This window comes from Ammodytes marinus (assembly GCF_949987685.1).
Source record: "Ammodytes marinus genome assembly, chromosome: 5".
In the NCBI taxonomy this organism is placed as follows: domain Eukaryota; kingdom Metazoa; phylum Chordata; class Actinopteri; order Uranoscopiformes; family Ammodytidae; genus Ammodytes; species Ammodytes marinus.
Window position 1 is genome coordinate 32,934,556 of NC_137234.1, and position 16,862 is coordinate 32,951,417.

The window sequence follows — 16,862 nt, forward strand, 5'->3', positions numbered from 1 at the left end:
GAAAGGACAGGTACTGGATCATGAGAAGATAGAAGATATTCACTGACTTTGACAGCAAGCTTTTTCCAGAATCCCAGACTCCACTTATCTTAACCCATTTATAGGAGCAAAGCCCTGAATCCACCAGTGTATAGTGCAGCTCAGACAGAGAAGGTAGATGTTGGCTTTACATCAGCAAAGAAAACCAGTCTCTCTGTTGGCAGGTGATTGTATCCACTTCAACACAAACAGAGCTTCAATAACAAATACACGTGGCAAAACACTGGTGAGAATGTTGCATGTGAGTTTTTCACAGCGATACTTTTAGTGAATTGCAACTTTCTGTCGTTGATAGCCTACATCATAAACAGGGAAGAGTGGACACTGGCCTAGATAAATATTATAATATCCGCATTCAATATTAGGCTACCAACCACGTTCACTAGATATCGTTTCGGACGTAAACACGCTTAGGTTACATTGATAACTGAAAGTGAAACTTAACGCCTTGGCCTAACATGGGAGAAAGAAATGTTAAAACCGACATGTTTTCGTAATTTGTCAACTTAACGCGGTGACCAACGACGTGATAATGTTGAGTTAGCTGACACATACGAAAACATGAGCCAGGGAACAGGTAATGGATATGGTTAAACATGGACTGAGTTTGGCGTTAGCATTAGCTTGTTTTGGCTAGGTCACTTGTTACTGTTTCGCATTAGTCTTACCAATGGCACAGCAAAGACACACAACACATTTCTCATACATATTTGCCTATTGAAAACTCTTGCTCAGTCTACTTAAATATTTGTGTTAATGAATACTGAACGTTTAAAAACAATGTCGAAGTTGTTCTTTATTTCGGTTAACATAACACCGACATAGGCTACGAAGGGTCAACTTTTCGAAACGGTTCAGGCTGCTCTCCACCGCCAGCCGCTGTGTTCCTTCTGTGGGGAAAACACCCAGGAAGTAATAGCAATTGTCCCATGAATTGTCTACGGAAAAGTTAAAAGTTCATATTATAAGCGCTTAATTTTGTTCTGGAGGTATGCCGAGTCAAAGAGCGAGTCTTGTTGATCCAGAAAATCTTGGGGTTGGGATTTTATAAGATATGATATTTTACCGTCACGCAAGGCAACATCCAATTTCTAAAATTATGAATGACATCTCAATACATTAAAATTACGGGTATCGCAGCTAAGCTAACATTACGTCGCAGCAACCGCTTCAAATTTTGATAAGCAGCATAGGCGTAGGCCGTGTCTGACAAACCACAAACACAGCCGCTTACCTGTGCCTGGCGCTTATTTGGAAGTGTATCAATAAATCACGTCAAACATTTCTGGCCTCACAGTCAGTCGTCACCGCCCGGCTGGTACAGAGGCTCTGGGCTGATAGCTGCTCGATTCTCCACAATAAAGTAAACATTGTCACGTGTCACGGAGTTCCCCCCTTTAAGGGTGTGCGCCTGTTAGGGCTACCGGGGCGGGCCGGGCAGGGCGGATCTATATGCGGTGGAATAATTAACCAGAACCATTTAGTAGCCTATATAAAACTACAACTCAAAAACGCTGAACTAGCCCACATTTGGAAACTAGAAAGGGGGAAACATAGGCTACACTGTAACTATCCTAGGCTATATGATTTATATTACATTTTCAATAGGCTTACACTGTTTTTAAACGACATGTCTGTTAGGCTATATTAGGTCCTAGGCCTACTGCAGCATTCTTTGCACTTTGCAACTTGAGTATCGAAAGCGTAGCCTGCCTATCCCCACACTAGATGGCACCATTTTATCTTTTAAGCCCCAAGAACTTACACAGCCTCTTCAATGAACCGAATGCCTTGTCTTTGCGTTCAGTTTTAATAAGCGAGGAAACACACACACACACACACACACACACACACACACACACACACACACACACACACACACACACACACACACACACACACACACACACACACACACACACACACCCGGGCTGAGGTCTGACCTGTGGGCGTGCCAGTGGTAGATGGGCGGCCCTGTGGCCCGTGAGTTTAGTTTAAAGCATCCTGTGCTGGACAAGATGATGTGCACAAGTCAGCTTCTTCACTTCCAGCGGACTCAGGGCGTCATCCTCCAGCCTCCAGCATGTCTAACAACGCGGACCGGGTTGTGTTGTGTCTAGGCGGCGCAGGGACTGTGGGCTCTGGGGTAGTTAAAGCTCTGCTGGACAAAGGTAAGCTGCCCAGGGGCCACATGCACACACACAGAGAATACACCGTTCTAAAGTGAGGGCAGAAATGTTCTATAGGCTACCCTGCTCTTTGACAGCCAAATTCATTTGGATCCTGTCTAAACAGTTTTACGCACAGGTATCTCGTAGATTTGACACAGGAGAGTTCCATCATGGTAAACATAGGCTTGTATATATATTTATTACTTCATGAGCATGTTCTGAATTAGAATTGTTGAACGAGTTGTTATTAATCTGATGTTGATGCCATGTCTGCGTGCGTATATTTGTATTTTTGGGCGATGGCTCAAATATTCAGGTAAGCTATTTGTTCTAAATCCCATTTTCTCTTCCAAAATGTTTTGGAGGCATGAAATCAACCATTATCACAGTGTGATAGGCCTGGACTAAAGTATATTTTGAGGCGGCAAATATTGTTCCAGAATCCAGTAAATTGGATTTAATCTCCAGTCCAGATCATGACGTTTCCAGAGATAAATGATAATAATAATCCTTATTTTCATGCTGAATCACAAGACATGAATACAATTCTGTAGTAAAGGCTTCTTCTCAAATGTGCTATTTTACGTAATGGTGCCACTTCAGGATTAGGTGTCATGTATTTCAATATGAGTATTTATCTAATTAAAACAATTACATTTAAATAAGAACTGTCATAACAATGGAAGTCAAAAGTTTCATCTTTTTATTATACAGCAAAGTGTTCACCTTTAAAGCATGTTCTCATCTGTGCTTTTAATTGTGTGCTGTGATTTTACGTCCGGTTTTTTATCATATTTTAGATTTTGTCTGCTGGTGGTTTTATCTACAGAGTATGACACACATGTATTCGAATTACATCCAAATGTATTCACTATATCAGATCATATAAAAAATATATATTATGTATTATGTATATATATTATGTAATTATAAATGATGGTTGGAGGTGGTTGAGTGTAGTTCTGATTCATCCCGGTTAGAGGCTGCTGTGTCAGGCTGAAATATATTTTGGTTCCTCATTGTGCTGAATGAACCCTGCGGTGTGTAGACTTACAGGAGGCTGTGGCGAGACTATACAGTTAGTCTTGGATTTACATCGCATGTCCATAGCTTTGCTGTTTGAACTGATCAGAAAGTGACCATCTGCTGCTCTGTCACATTGATCCCTCTGATGACCTTGATAAACAGATTATAGTACAATGTAGGCCTGTGAGTGAATGTTCATTTTCATATTGTCATGTGAGAGGAATTAATCCTACTGTATCTGTGTCAAAAGTGCTTGTTTTGTCTGACTGCTTTGTGGATTATAATGTAGTATCTGTGTGTGTGTGTGTGTGTGCGTGCGTGCGTGTTTGTGTGTGTGTGTGTGTGTGTGTGTGTAGGTTTCAGAGTTGCGGTTATCTCCAGGGAAAGCAGCCGGCTAGACAGACTCCAGTCATTTGTTTCTCCCAACACAAAGGATAACCTCACCACTATAGTGGGGAATGTGGGTAGGTTCTGGTTACACGTCCTCATATATTCATTTAGGTAAAGCTGTTTGTCATCCATACATTCATCCACTGAACCCTACACATCTTCGGTCTCTGCTGTGGATGGAGAGGGGGGGATTGTTTTCTCTTCTGTACAGCCGACGATGTGTGGAATAAAACATTCCTTCCTTGGGAATGTTTCATCTGTTTGAAGCTCCAGTGTCTTCTCAAGCCCCTCGAATGGAGAAATGGACATCGTCACATTATTAAACCTTAAGCTATAGTGCGTAACTTTTTTCATATAGATTCATGTTGGTTACATTCAAGCCATCGCCGACACAAAGTTGATTAAGCCTATCAACTCCACAAAACTCTCTGTATTTCTCAGTATGCCAGCGTTTACAAACTGGTGTCGCCCCCCAAAACTAGCGCAGGAGTTCAAGAAGCGCCAACGAAATGTTCTTCTTCTAAGAAAAAACCTGGACTTACACTAGAAGGTAGAACATCTGTGCATGATCACCAAAGGTTCACCTCATGTAGATGCACCAACCGTGTTGTTATAATTCCCTCAGAATTCCTTATGGGGGCGACAGAAGTTATGCACTTCAGCTTTAAAAGTGGAGTATTCTGTGTCTAGAGAGCGCTTGTTTGTATTTATACTAACAGCAGCAATATTTGACGCTCAGTGCAAGTGCTCCAGCCGCCTCCATATTAATCTAAACATAAGCACAAATATCTGTGGGAAATGCTACGTGAGGGACATTCTCAATTGGAGGCCTTTCCTTTCCTGAAGTGTTGTGTGTGTTGCAGGGTCAGAGGAGGGAGCGGAGCAGGCCAAGCAGGCTCTGCTGAAGGCAGTGGGCAAGGTGACGGACATTGTCTCCTCTCTGGGCTTCAGCTGGTGGCAGGGAGGACCCCCACACACCCAGTCTCTCAAAGACCTCAGCTGGGTGAGCACACACACATTAACCAGACTTTGGCGGTTTGCATTAAAGGCCACATTTAGCCTCGTTTCCACTGAGCGTTTTGGTGCAGCTCAGCACCCATTTATTTGCGGTGCCACTGTCAGTAGTAGTTGTGGTAAGCATGTCCTGCTTTTCAGCATCAGTTCTCCTTCTTACATCATGTGTCAATGTTGTCACAAAGGAGCTTCTACTCTGGTTGTCTGGTTATTTCATCTTTCCTCTCTCCTCCCGTCATCTCTGCAGGTCATTGAGACGTTACTGTTCAGCACCTTTGTGTCATGGAAGGCTTTCTTCCCCTTGGTGAGGGACAACTCCAACTGCACCTACACCTTCATAACAGGTGAACCCTTCAGACATTCATTTCTACTAACAGTCCAGCCTCCATGTGAGAAACTTTGAGGGGAACTGTTTGTGTTAAGTTAATATTTCATAGCCCGTATAGGTCAGGTATTGTTCTCATAGAGAGCAGGGAACTTTATTTGTTAAAGCTGTATTTTTTTCCCTTTTGGGCACTTGGGGTCATCAAAAAAACTCCCATACTATAACTACCACATTACATTACATCACACGTGTTCTGAAACACTTATTTACACATGCTGCACAACCAAAACAACTGAGTAGAGCTGAGGGGAACTGAACAGTAGGGTAGGGTTGATGGTCCTCTGTGGGTTGAACATTACAAGGGACTTCTTTTAAATTTCACAAAATCACTTTATCCATCAGTTTCAGAATGTTTTTTTTTAATAAAGATGCTGATTATCGCAGCTTTAATATTATTTGTAAATTACAATTAATAATTCAAAAGTCGGGGGGCATGTGGTGTAGTAGTTAGAGCGTCCCCCCTTAAGGCTCAGGCCTCATCGCAGTAGACGCAGGTTAGTATCCGGCTTGTGGTCTTTCTCTGCATGTCATTCCCCTCTCTTCCCCATTTCATCTCTGTCTCTTCAAACTGTCAATAAAAGCATGAAAAATGCACACAAGTGAAAGAGGAGTACACTAATTTGTGTGTTGTGGTCTACCGTAGAAATACAATTTAAATTGTATTTTTTTAAAGACTGCTAGCCTGTGTTTATTTGGTTGTATGCCCTGTGGTGCTTTGTGCTACAGGAGGAGCAGGGGAGAAGTTGCTCATGCCTGGTACGGGCTTCCTGACAGTAGGAGCTGCCAGCACCCTGGCCTTCTGCCAGGTACTACGAGAGGAGTACCCCGAGGTGCCCTGCAAACTCAACCAGGTGACACCTAAAAATGACCTCAGTGTCACGCCTTCTTCTAAATGAACTTTTGTCAAAATTCGTGAATATTTCCTCACGATCCGCTACCTGTCCATACTGTGTGTGTGCTAAATAAAATAAATCTGGTGGTAATACACATACTAGGCTCTGTAAACTGGTATGCAAACAAAGGGGGCCCACCATAGCTAGCATCATGCACGTTTACAGGTCCTATGCTGAGTATTAACACTGCAGTGCGCACACATAGGTAGCTGTTCGTGAGGAGATATACACTGATTTTGGCAACCGGCTTGCTCCAGAATCAATCGCTAACTCCACCCTTAATTTAGTTCGTCCAGTTTAGTAGCCAGGCCTTGACATTTTTCTAGATCATTGAACACATTATCACTAACATGTTGAACTGAAATACAACTTGAGTATTCTTAACCCCCGCTCCCTTCTTCATCCCCTCTCTTCCTTTATTGATTGGCCCCTGGCAGGTGAAGATCAACGCAGGTGTGGCCCCTCCAGAGCGCATGGCCCCTGGTTACCTCAACCACCTGGACCTTGGCCAGGCCGTTGCCACCCTGGTGGAAAGACAAAGCACCTCCCACTCCGTCTACACCGTCAACTGTCCCGCAGACTTAAAAGCTGTCCTTCTGGAGAGGAACCTCTAGACAGGGAACAGCCTTCCTCAAGCACTACCTTGTTGTCACAGAGACACATCTGCAATCTGCTCTTACTGAACTCTTCACAGAACACATATACATTGTCTTTTGGTTTCTTTTAGTTGGCTGTTATTTCAAATGTTACTGTATATTCTGCTGCCTGTTCTGACATGGTAAGCAACCGTTTCCTCTGCATGTGCTGTGGTGTGATCTCTCTGTAAAACAACACGTAGGAATTGTAATACCCACCTTCTCGTTGTTGCTTCTGTGCAAATATTTTCACGCAGTTCTGTCCTGTCTTCTACAGCCTTGGAATATATGATATCCAATATGACGCAGCTATTTGTCCATGGATCTGCTAAATATATTATTCATAAGCACAGACTGAACAAAGCCAAGTTAGCCAAGTTCCCCACTGATGGCGGGTCAAAAAAGAGGAGGGTTATATGTATGTATGTATGTATGTATGTATGTATGTATGTATGTATGTATGTATGTATGTATGTATGTATGTATGTATGTATGTATGTATGTATGTATGTATGTATGTATGTATGACCAGGACTGTCTCAGGACCTGACACATTATCAACCTTATGTTTGGGGACATGAAAATGTAAGGGAAACGATGTGAGATAAAAGCAAGTTACTTTTTAAGGTTTCAGTATGCTTGAATGAAACACACATCCATATACTACGTGTTGCCCGAGCATAGCTGAAGAGAAATGGGTTTAATGCTGATCTACACTAGAAAGCGGGGGGAAAAATGCCTCTTTGGCTGCATCCCGCTCTCCAACAACTCTGGCTTTAGATAAGTCATTGTAGTCTCAATGCAACTGCTCTCTGAAATTGGGTGTGTGCTACCTTGTAGCCCTTAGGGGTACACGCAAAATGTGATTTTTTTTGTTGAATACAGGACCTATTAGAGAGAGTTCCAATCCTGAAAATTTGCCACGCTTTTTAAAGCCACTGGTTTGCTTGAAATAAGTAAGTTCATACATGTCAAAGTATTTGCAGGGGTATAAATGAAAGCTCAGAGTTCTCTCTCTGAGCTCCTATGTTGCTCCAGAGTTCCAATGCCTGATAGGTGTGTTAGGACCCTGGGGAGGTGGGCTTCAGTCAGATGATGTTAGAAGACCCACAGAGCACTGTGAAGCTACTGATCCCTTACAGAACAAGACCAGAACTCTAAAGAGTGGCCGTCATTGGCACAGCCTGATGAACACCCATGTGTCAGAACTTCTATGATTAGGAATGCAAAGGTCACACATGTTGGCCTGATCCATTTGGGGTTTTAAAGATGTAGCGGATTGCTTTTTTAAATACCAATAAACATTGTTATGGCCTACTTCATTGGTCCTGTGTGGTCATTGCAGTGTTCGTCTGGAAATCGGTTTATTTAGCAACATCTCAGACATCAAGGTTTAGAGGCATCAATGGGGATGTTACAGCACTGAAATGTAATTCATGCAAATAACAGAGCAAGCAGGTTGATCTTTGGGGCGGGTTTAAAAATGTACAGTACATCTCCCTAGCGTGACTCTCTGTCCCGTTCACAAGCACCAGCACCGACCCCCCCTATAGACCCCCTTATGGGCAACCCATTATTAGGGGCAGCGTGTCCCTAAAATAAACGGAAGGGGCCATAGCAGCCTGTATTATCAAAGGGGGCATTGTTGTCTTGTGCACTGTCCTGTCAAGGCATGCATGCTTCCACAACAATAATGTAAATGTGTTTTGCAAATAAAAGATGCCTGTATTGAGGATGTGGGCTACATTCCCATTGTTATATTCAGGATAACTTGGATTGGAAAAGAAAAACAGCGCGGTGCAAGCCAAAGTAGTAGTGGGTTGGGAGGAGGGGGACGGGGGGTAGTCAGTCACAGTTTGTGTTTTGAACTTGTTGGCTGTCAGTTCCATTAGGCCAAAGTATAATTAAACTACAAGGTAGAACCAATTAGGCCCCCACTGTCCCTTCCTCTTTTCTCCCTCTCGTTCCCTTCCCCTGAAAAGGACAGACGCAAACAACAAGCGTCCACACACACACGCACAAAAACACACACACTCACTCACACGCACACACAGCCATGTGCACCCTCTGACGGTGACTCATCTAGTTCTAATAGGAAAAGAAAACTGTCTTTTGTTTAAGAAGGAACGAGGGGCCCCCGTTCAGCTAAATGACTGAGACCCAACCGACTGAATGAAGGTCAGTCAGAAAGTGAACATAAGTGAACAGATTAAATGAGATGAGAGAATGTTTGGGTGGAACCCTTGGCTTCGATGTGAGAACAGTGAACACGAAAAAAAAACAGTGTGTTAAAGGTGACATTTTCTGCTCCTTTTCAGGTTCAAAATAATAATTTGGGTTTCTACCTGCAACTGTATTCATGGTGTAGTGTAAACACCCTTTGAATTTCTCACAGTGCCATTGCTGAATCTCCTCTTTTCAGCCTCTGTCTGAAACTGTCTGAATCTAAATCTAGTCAGTTTGAGGGGGGTATCGGGTGGGGTGGGGGGGGGGGGGGGGGGGTGGGGGGCGGGGGGGTGTGGTTGCTTATCACAGATGGAGGTATTGCTAAGTTAAGTTGGAAAAGAGGGTACGTGGTTTCTCCCCTTATGATGGCGTAAGGTGAGAGAAAGTCATAAAAGGTCAGCTTGTTAAGTCACTTTTGACATTCTTTTAAAATATCAAAATATAAGCAGTTTAACAGAATTCATCATTAACCCTTCATTGATTAGGGTGAAAACATTTATTTCGACAAAGCGATTGAGGATAGGTAAAGAAAGGATGAAGACATCTGTAGAAAGCCTGGCCAGACCATGGACATATAAAGAAATGGACACACGGCGCCCATTCATTCCTATGAAAGCTGCTCATTGGCGCAGAGAAGCAACAAGGAAGCATAATCCGGAAATTCCATGTGGCCCGGAAGCATGACGTAGCATGGACGAAGCTGCACTATGGACCTATCAAGAAAGAGGGCGGCAAGCGTAGCGGACTGGAGGCGGGTGTAGAATAATTCTCGTTCTGTAGCATCTAGCCTGGCGAAAACAAACTGAAAGCCGTTAAAAGCCGTTGGGCTAATAAAACGCTTGAGGTGGCGTTTTGAAATGAGAAAACTTCCATTTTAATAGTATATGGTCTAAAGATAAGTATGAGCCTATGATTGATATCCAGAATTTTTTTTCAGAGACACAATCTTGTTCGCCGCTTGTACTGTGCGGACGGGGACATCTGCCTACGGGCCGCATGAAAATAAGCTCCTCCCCCAACCATGCAATACCAATGGCTTGGCCACATGTCCATGCTGGCTGCTCGGAGAAGGCACAGTCCTGGGGGCCTGGGCCAGACCAGCCTGATCTCCAAAGCTTTGCATTAATTTCTCTCCCATAGATCAGTCTGGACTTTCTCCAATCACCTTGGGGAGGAGCCTGGCCCTGTCTGTTAGTGGAAGGCAGCCCTTGATTGGTTCATGTAGTCATCAATCTAGCCTCCAGTTAGACCGGGTTCTCCCCACTTTCCATCCGTTAGTGGAAGCTAGCCCCCAATTTGTTCTTGTAGTGGTTGACGTCAACATGGATCGACGAATAACTCGCGAGATAAGGCTGGTCTCACAATCAGAAGCTGCCTTCCACTACTAGGGAAGAACGTTAGGTCTAAACGTGGGTCCTGATTCACACGGTCATTTTTACACTGGACTCCTCTCGATGGAGATTGGAAAAAGTCCAGGCTGATCTGTGGGAGAGAAATAAATGTGAAGCTTGCTAGATCATGCTGGTCAGACAAAGCTAGTCACAGATGTCCGATGTTAAACTCCAGCCTGGGCCCACGGCTAATGGAGAGGGGCAGGTCTGACTGGAGGCTAGATTTAAAAATACCTGAACCAATCAGGGGCCGCCTTACACTAAAGGATGCGGCCAGGCTCCTCCCCACTGAGATTGGAGAAAGTCCAGACTGATCTGTGGGAGAGAAACAAATGTGAAGCTCACAAGATCAGGCTGGTCCCACCAGACTAATCTGTAGATGGTTGGGTTCTGCCCTGTACCTGATGAGAGCATTGAGATTGATTGAGGAAAGAGCGGTTCAACAGTTGAGAGGTGGGTGTCAAACTGCCTCTCTGCTTTGCATTAAAACCTGGAGTGGCTGTGACAAGTGGGATTAACATTCTAAACCAGATGGAAAAAGGAGCCGGGATCTTGGCAGCGTGGAGTTTTTGCCTTTTCGTGAGTGAGCAGCAAGAACTCACCAAAGCAGCTTGATGCTTTGACATTCTGAAAAACCAACCAACACCAGACAGGCTAAGTGACAGATGTAAAATTGAGTAAGAGAGGCATGGCAGTTAAAGGCAGGAGCAGAGAGAGAGAGTGTGTGTGTGTGTGTGTGTGTGTGTGTGTGTGTGTGTGTGTGTGTGTGTGTGTGTGTGTGTGTGTGTGTGTGTGTGTGAGTCTGCGTGCGTGTGTGCGTGTGTGTGTGTGTGTGTGCGCGCCTTAAGTCACAAGGAGTCATGGCCTTAAGACAGAAGGATGTCGGCCCATGAATGCTGTGTCTATTTCATAACAGCTGCCTGCATGCTTGTTGATTTAGCTACTTAGTGTTATGGGCTTAAATACACCAGAGGATTGTGTCATATCAGCATCACCAGAACTCCAAAGTCACGCAATGTCCGACCAGGGTGTGTCCCACCACGGTAACGGGACACACGATCACTGACACTGCAGGAAAACACACTCGTAAACACAGACTTAGGCACAGCATGTCACACACAGGACCTCAACTATGGAGTCATTGGTTTAAATGTGGTTTTTAATAGGGGCAAAATGTGCAAAAAGCGTGAGAGAACAGTTCACCATAGCTGCTGTGTCTGGGAGAGGGGTAGCACGTGTTCCTTTTACCATGATGCACATTTCTATCAGGACAGAGAGGTTTAATAAAGATTTTTTTGGGATTGTCATTTTTATAAACATTAAAGGAATAGTTAAAAAATTCAAAATCTTACTGGTTCTGGAAATCGCAGTCCACTTGAAGCTAGTCTACAAGCAGTTAGCTGCAACCAACTTTCCCCAATACGACTGGTGTTTTTAGTTAATACAGTGCTAGTAAACATAATATTTGATTGGTTGACTATGTTGAGGAGGCAGGCCGCGGTTTAGACTCAGTCGCTCCCTGGTGGCGCTTCAGCCTGGTCCCGGCCTCTTAGTGCGTTTCTTCCAATAGCAGGGGATCCTCCCTAGCCAAAAAATCTGTCTGATAAAACCTGCGAATATACCGCGGACCCAGACTGACTACTGAAGGGAAATGAAAATTGAGCGGAAGTAGGTAGGTGGGCGGTGCCAGGCTAGATCCTCCCAAGGAGGAGAGGGAACTACACTACCTCACCTGTTAGGGACATACAGTATACAATATGCAGGTACAAGGGCTGTTGCCATGCTGTTGCTATGTGGGCAGAGTTCTTCTTCACCTAGTTCTAACCGGCCATCTGACCTTGTGAAGCAAATGATCAAATAGAGGAGAGGCAGACAGCTAATTATTTACTGAAACAGTCCGCTCTCTTGACACAGTGTTTTAAGGTGCACTTAAGGATATTGTGCAACCTGGCTGACTCATTAGCTCGAGAATGTGTTGTACAGTACAATCAGTGTAAAGACTATAAAAGTATTAAAATATTACACTACATACTGCAGCTGCCCATATAAAATAAATAGTTTGCATGCAGTATGCTACATTTGGGATATACTTCTATATATTTTCTTCACATTGCGCCTTTAACTTGATCCTTTTGTTTATACGTATGTCCCCTGGTTTTTCTCTGTCGGCGGCTCAGTCGATGTTATGAACTTCTCATGCAGAGGATTGTGGGTCCTAAGCCAAAAAAAGCATGCTGGAATATCCAGGTACTGGGGTTCTGCATTTGACATCATGTATTGGGACACAATGCACTGACATTTTCCATCAAACCTTCTCCCAACATTTGCTTGGAAAGCTTCTTATAAGCTTCTTCTTAAAAGCTTATTCAATAAAGACATTTCAATCGTTCACAATAAGAAAGGCACAGGTTAACAGTAACAGAAACAATGGCTGAATCCCATGTTACTGCTTTATTTCATTATTGTTATTGGTAACACCTGTGTTTTTCTTGCTGTGAATAAGGGCTATTGCGTTCAGGCCTGTGACATCATCTCATCATCATCACCCTCTATGATGCATCTGAGGAAACAGCTGCTATCTAGCAAAACTGATAGCTGTACACAGCAGGCAACAGACACATAGGCTATTCACAGAACTTATGGGAGCAAACTGTGACTATTATGTTTTCATCCATCTTAATTTCCTCTGTCAGCTCAATGCTGATTGGCTATCGCGGCGCGGCCGGCGGCAAAAAGTTAAATATTTTCAACTTCTGCGGCGGTAAACCGCTTGCCGCCCATTCGTGCGACGCCACGCAAAATACATTGACTTTGTATGTAAACTCGCCGTGCGGCGGTGTGCAGTGTGTTCGTACCTTAAAGAGATCCTATTATACTACTATTCTGGTCTTCATTTCTTGTTAAAAACTGCTATAGAGCAACCTGACACGAATCACATCACAAAAAACTATGTAGATTTTCGGGACACTCTTCCTCTTACCCTAGCGAGCACAGCAGTCTCTCTCTACACACTGCTTTGAGCTTCTCCGCCCCTCCCCCCCTGCTGCAAACCCCACTCCGTTGTGATTGGTTACCTTCCTTCCAGCAGTGGGAAATTTTAAGGAAGGTGGGGGCATGCAGCCGGAGCTTGCCTGACCGGCTGTCATAGTTTTTAGTGCTCTGCATCAGTGTTGCCAACTTAGCGATTTTGTTGCTATATTTAGCGACTTTTCAGCCCCCCTGGTGACATTTTTTTCAAAACAGCAACAAGCGACAAATCTAGCTTTTTTCTGGTGTAATTGATGACTTTTTCGCCGAAGCAAGTATCACTTTTAACGCTTCTCAACGAGCAGCGGGAGCCTCCCGGCCCGTCCCCCGTCACAGAGCATTGACAGACGGCCCGGTCCTTGCGCAGCAGCCCCTCCCAGCTGCGGTCAGAGCAGGAGATACACCTCTCCGCTCGTGTTCCGTTAGCATCACTATTAGCAGTTAGCAGCTTTTCCTACCTCTTCTACAGTCTACGAGGAGTGCAATTCAAAATGTTATGCAGTGCTTTTTTAAACCATGAGCATGCATGATTACTGCTAGACTTAACATTACCACGTTGGTTGTTTATGCGATTGTCACGTTCATAACACTAGAACCTCATCTATTCAAATATTACTGTATAAAACCCCTGTCTACAAATATGCAAATTAGGCGATGACATCATCTACAAATATGCAAATTAGACGATGACGTCATCTGGCGACTTCTAGCGACTTTTTGGACAGCCAATAGCTACTTTCCTTACTGAAGAGTTGGCAACACTGCTCTGCATAGCCACCCCAGACGGTCAGCAGGTAATACGTCGAAACGCATGTACGTAATTACTTGATACTATATGGTTAAACATAACTATAAATCATTATAACAATGTTTATAGGTCATAAAAGAGAATGGACTTCCTGGTTAATTCAGTGAATATAAACCAAGTTAGCGCCGTATAGCATTAGTTAACTCACCCGGTTGTGTGCGGGCGGCTAGCGCCTCATATTATGAACCCAAACATGACGGCTATGTCCGGCGAACTTTCAGGACAAGTACAGTGAAGCACCGGTGTTGATCTACGCCAGCCACGGTCCCCTGTCACAGCCAGGTAGGGTAATTTTGGCTACTTGCCTTTATGTTGTGCCGCCGTGCACCGATGCTGCTGTAACTGTGTTTGTTATGCAACTGCCGTGAATATGCAATGCTGTTTTAATGCTAGGCTATTTGTGCTGTTCAGTTTGTCTTTTGGCACAGTTGTTGGCCGTGTTGTTGTTGTTTTTGTGCGGACATGCACGCTGTTGTGTCGGGTCTGATCGCAGCCATGGTTGATTAGGGGAAATACAATATCGGGAGGGAGACTAGGCACGTTACACGCGTAGAACCATTTTTGACACAAAATGATCAAGCGACATTTTAGCTGCGTTACGCGCGTAAAGCTTACGCGGGTAACGCGTGTAGTGTGTTCGTACCTTAAGATTGGGGAGATACATTCCACCTTACTTTTTACCAATGATATTTAATTAATTTTTTTTTTCAATTCCAAATAAATATTGATATTACTTTGTCCCATTCATGAAATTGGGTGTTTGGACATTTAATTGATAATTACTTACTGTAAATAGGTATAATATAGGTAAAATTGACATTTTTAAAGCACAACAGCATAGTGTTGATGTAGTAGGCGATAGTAGGCTATTTACATGTGCACAATTTATTGTCAATCACAAATAGTTCTTTCTGATATAGCCCTATGTATGGTGCTCTGGGGCGGACGTAATCGGATGACGACAGTGCTGTGCATGCGCCGTGTTAGTAAACAGAGATGGCTGTGGGTATGTTGTAGGGCTGGCCCGAATACCATTTTACAGGCTTTGAATATTCGTTAGATTTTCCGAGCGAATATTCGAGTACTCGTTCTAAAAAAACACACCATCAAAACCAACATTAATAATCCAAATGTACACCCTGAAACCGAGTGTGTGAGCCGAGACAGTAAGCTGCGTAGTTTGTTGATGCTTTAATAACTTTCGAACGGTAATAAAGTCAGAGTTCTTACTTTTTCCCGTGGAAGCGAACAGCTGTTGTTCCGTTCCAAATCAGCTGTCCTCTGCGCCATCGTAACACATACAGGAGCTTATCAATTCATCCCGGAACATGCATCTTTTCGGGGATTTATAAATCCATACAAAGGTCCAATAGGCTATTGATAGTCTTTTGTGTCCATAATATATAGATTATTGACCGCGTATTCCCATGAAGCAAGCAAGTCACTGTTGATGATGGGCGATAGCAGCACTGCATTAGGTACGTAAAACGGTTAAGCTAAGCTAACGTTAGCATTACGCCAAGCATTAGGCTACTTTTCCTTCCAAAATAGCGCTAATGTTGTGTTATAGAGTTAAGAGGAACACATAATCTATTCTTCCTCCATCTCTCTCTCCCTACTGCGCTTGGTGCCGCTTAGTTTGCCTCGCTCTGGTAACATCACGTAGCCTACTACAGCTGATATCACCGGTTGCACATTGAAAGGTCAGCGGCCAAATAGGTCAAAGATCAAATAATTCGATAATATATTTTTAATTAAAGTCTAATGTGTATTTTACAATTGTTGTAGAACTTGCGTGTCTAATCTAGCCTGGAAATCCATACCCTGATATCTTGAACGATAGAGGGTCTGGCCACGATCAATAGTAATTTCCAACTCAAGGGGCGGCTCCTACTCGTGCATTTCAAATGCCACTGCAGGCAGTTGGATAGCACTACAACCAATCAGAGCGATGCACAAGGTGACGTAAGCCCCGTTCGTTTAGCGAACAGCTGTTAAACTGTTAAATTAAACGTTTGCCGTTGTCGGTCGGCAAAATAGAACATTCCACTTACTTGCTAATGAAAGATTTGAGTGCCGTCTTCCAAATCGTTAAGGGTCGAGGCCAAAGCAGTCTCAAACTCACACAATATATCCGCAGCCATCTTTGATGTTTACTATCACGGCTTCGACGTCGCATGCACGTCACTGTCGTCATCCGGTTACGTCCTCCCCAGAGTACCATATAAAGGGCTCTGGCCCGCCCATATTAGATAGAACAAAGTGAAACGTGAGCCCAGATTTCTGGTCTTCTTGATAAAGCTTCAACGGAGCGTGGCCAGACCAACAGGCGCAGCAAATTTAATTTGCCAGCGCCTAGTGGCAGGTCTGGGAATGCCAGGCTATGTATAATCATTATTTGCTGATGAAATATTTTGCAGTTGGAGGTGCTTTTGCAAAGAAAATTGAAAAAAAAATGTTTTGAAAAAAATAAAATATTCCGAATACTGAATTGATCTCCGAATACTAATTTATCAAACGAATACTCGGATATTCGAATAATTCGGGCCAGCCCTAGTATGTTGTTCGAGTTTGAGACGACTTTCGCCTCGACACTTAGCGATTTGGAGGACGGCACTCAAATCTTTCATTAGCAAGTAAGAGGAATGTTCTGTTTTGCCGACCGACCACGGCAAAAGTTTAATTAATCAGTTAACCCGCTGTTCGCTAAACGAACGGGGCTTAATATGTCACCTTGTTTATTGCTCTGATTAGTTGTAGTGCTATCCAATTGCTTGCAGTGGCATTTGAAATGCACGAGTAGGAGCCGCCCCTTGAGTTGGAAAGGTCTATTGATGGTGGCCAGACCCTCTATCGT

The 16,862-nt window shown here is 43.7% G+C and overlaps 1 protein-coding gene across 1 annotated transcript; it reads left to right on the forward strand.

Moving 5' to 3' along the window:
* The first annotated feature begins 2,076 nt into the window (after window positions 1–2,076).
* LOC307250896 (uncharacterized protein) lies at window positions 2,077–7,870 on the forward strand. Its single transcript, XM_080028164.1, has 6 exons — window positions 2,077–2,210; window positions 3,593–3,700; window positions 4,490–4,629; window positions 4,888–4,984; window positions 5,752–5,876; window positions 6,356–7,870. The coding sequence occupies exons 1-6, from the start codon at window positions 2,123–2,125 to the stop codon at window positions 6,530–6,532; spliced, it is 735 nt and encodes a 244-aa protein (XP_079884290.1). The 5' UTR covers window positions 2,077–2,122; the 3' UTR covers window positions 6,533–7,870.
* The last annotated feature ends 8,992 nt before the right edge of the window (window positions 7,871–16,862 follow it).

Coding starts and splice junctions, on each gene's coding strand:
- LOC307250896 (XM_080028164.1), top strand. CDS start 2,123: ATGTCTAACAACGCGGACCGGGTTGTGTTGTGTCTAGGCGGCGCAGGG. Junction 2,211..3,592: donor TAAAGCTCTGCTGGACAAAG/GTAAGCTGCCCA, acceptor GTGTGTGTGTAG/GTTTCAGAGTTGCGGTTATC. Junction 3,701..4,489: donor CACTATAGTGGGGAATGTGG/GTAGGTTCTGGT, acceptor TGTGTGTTGCAG/GGTCAGAGGAGGGAGCGGAG.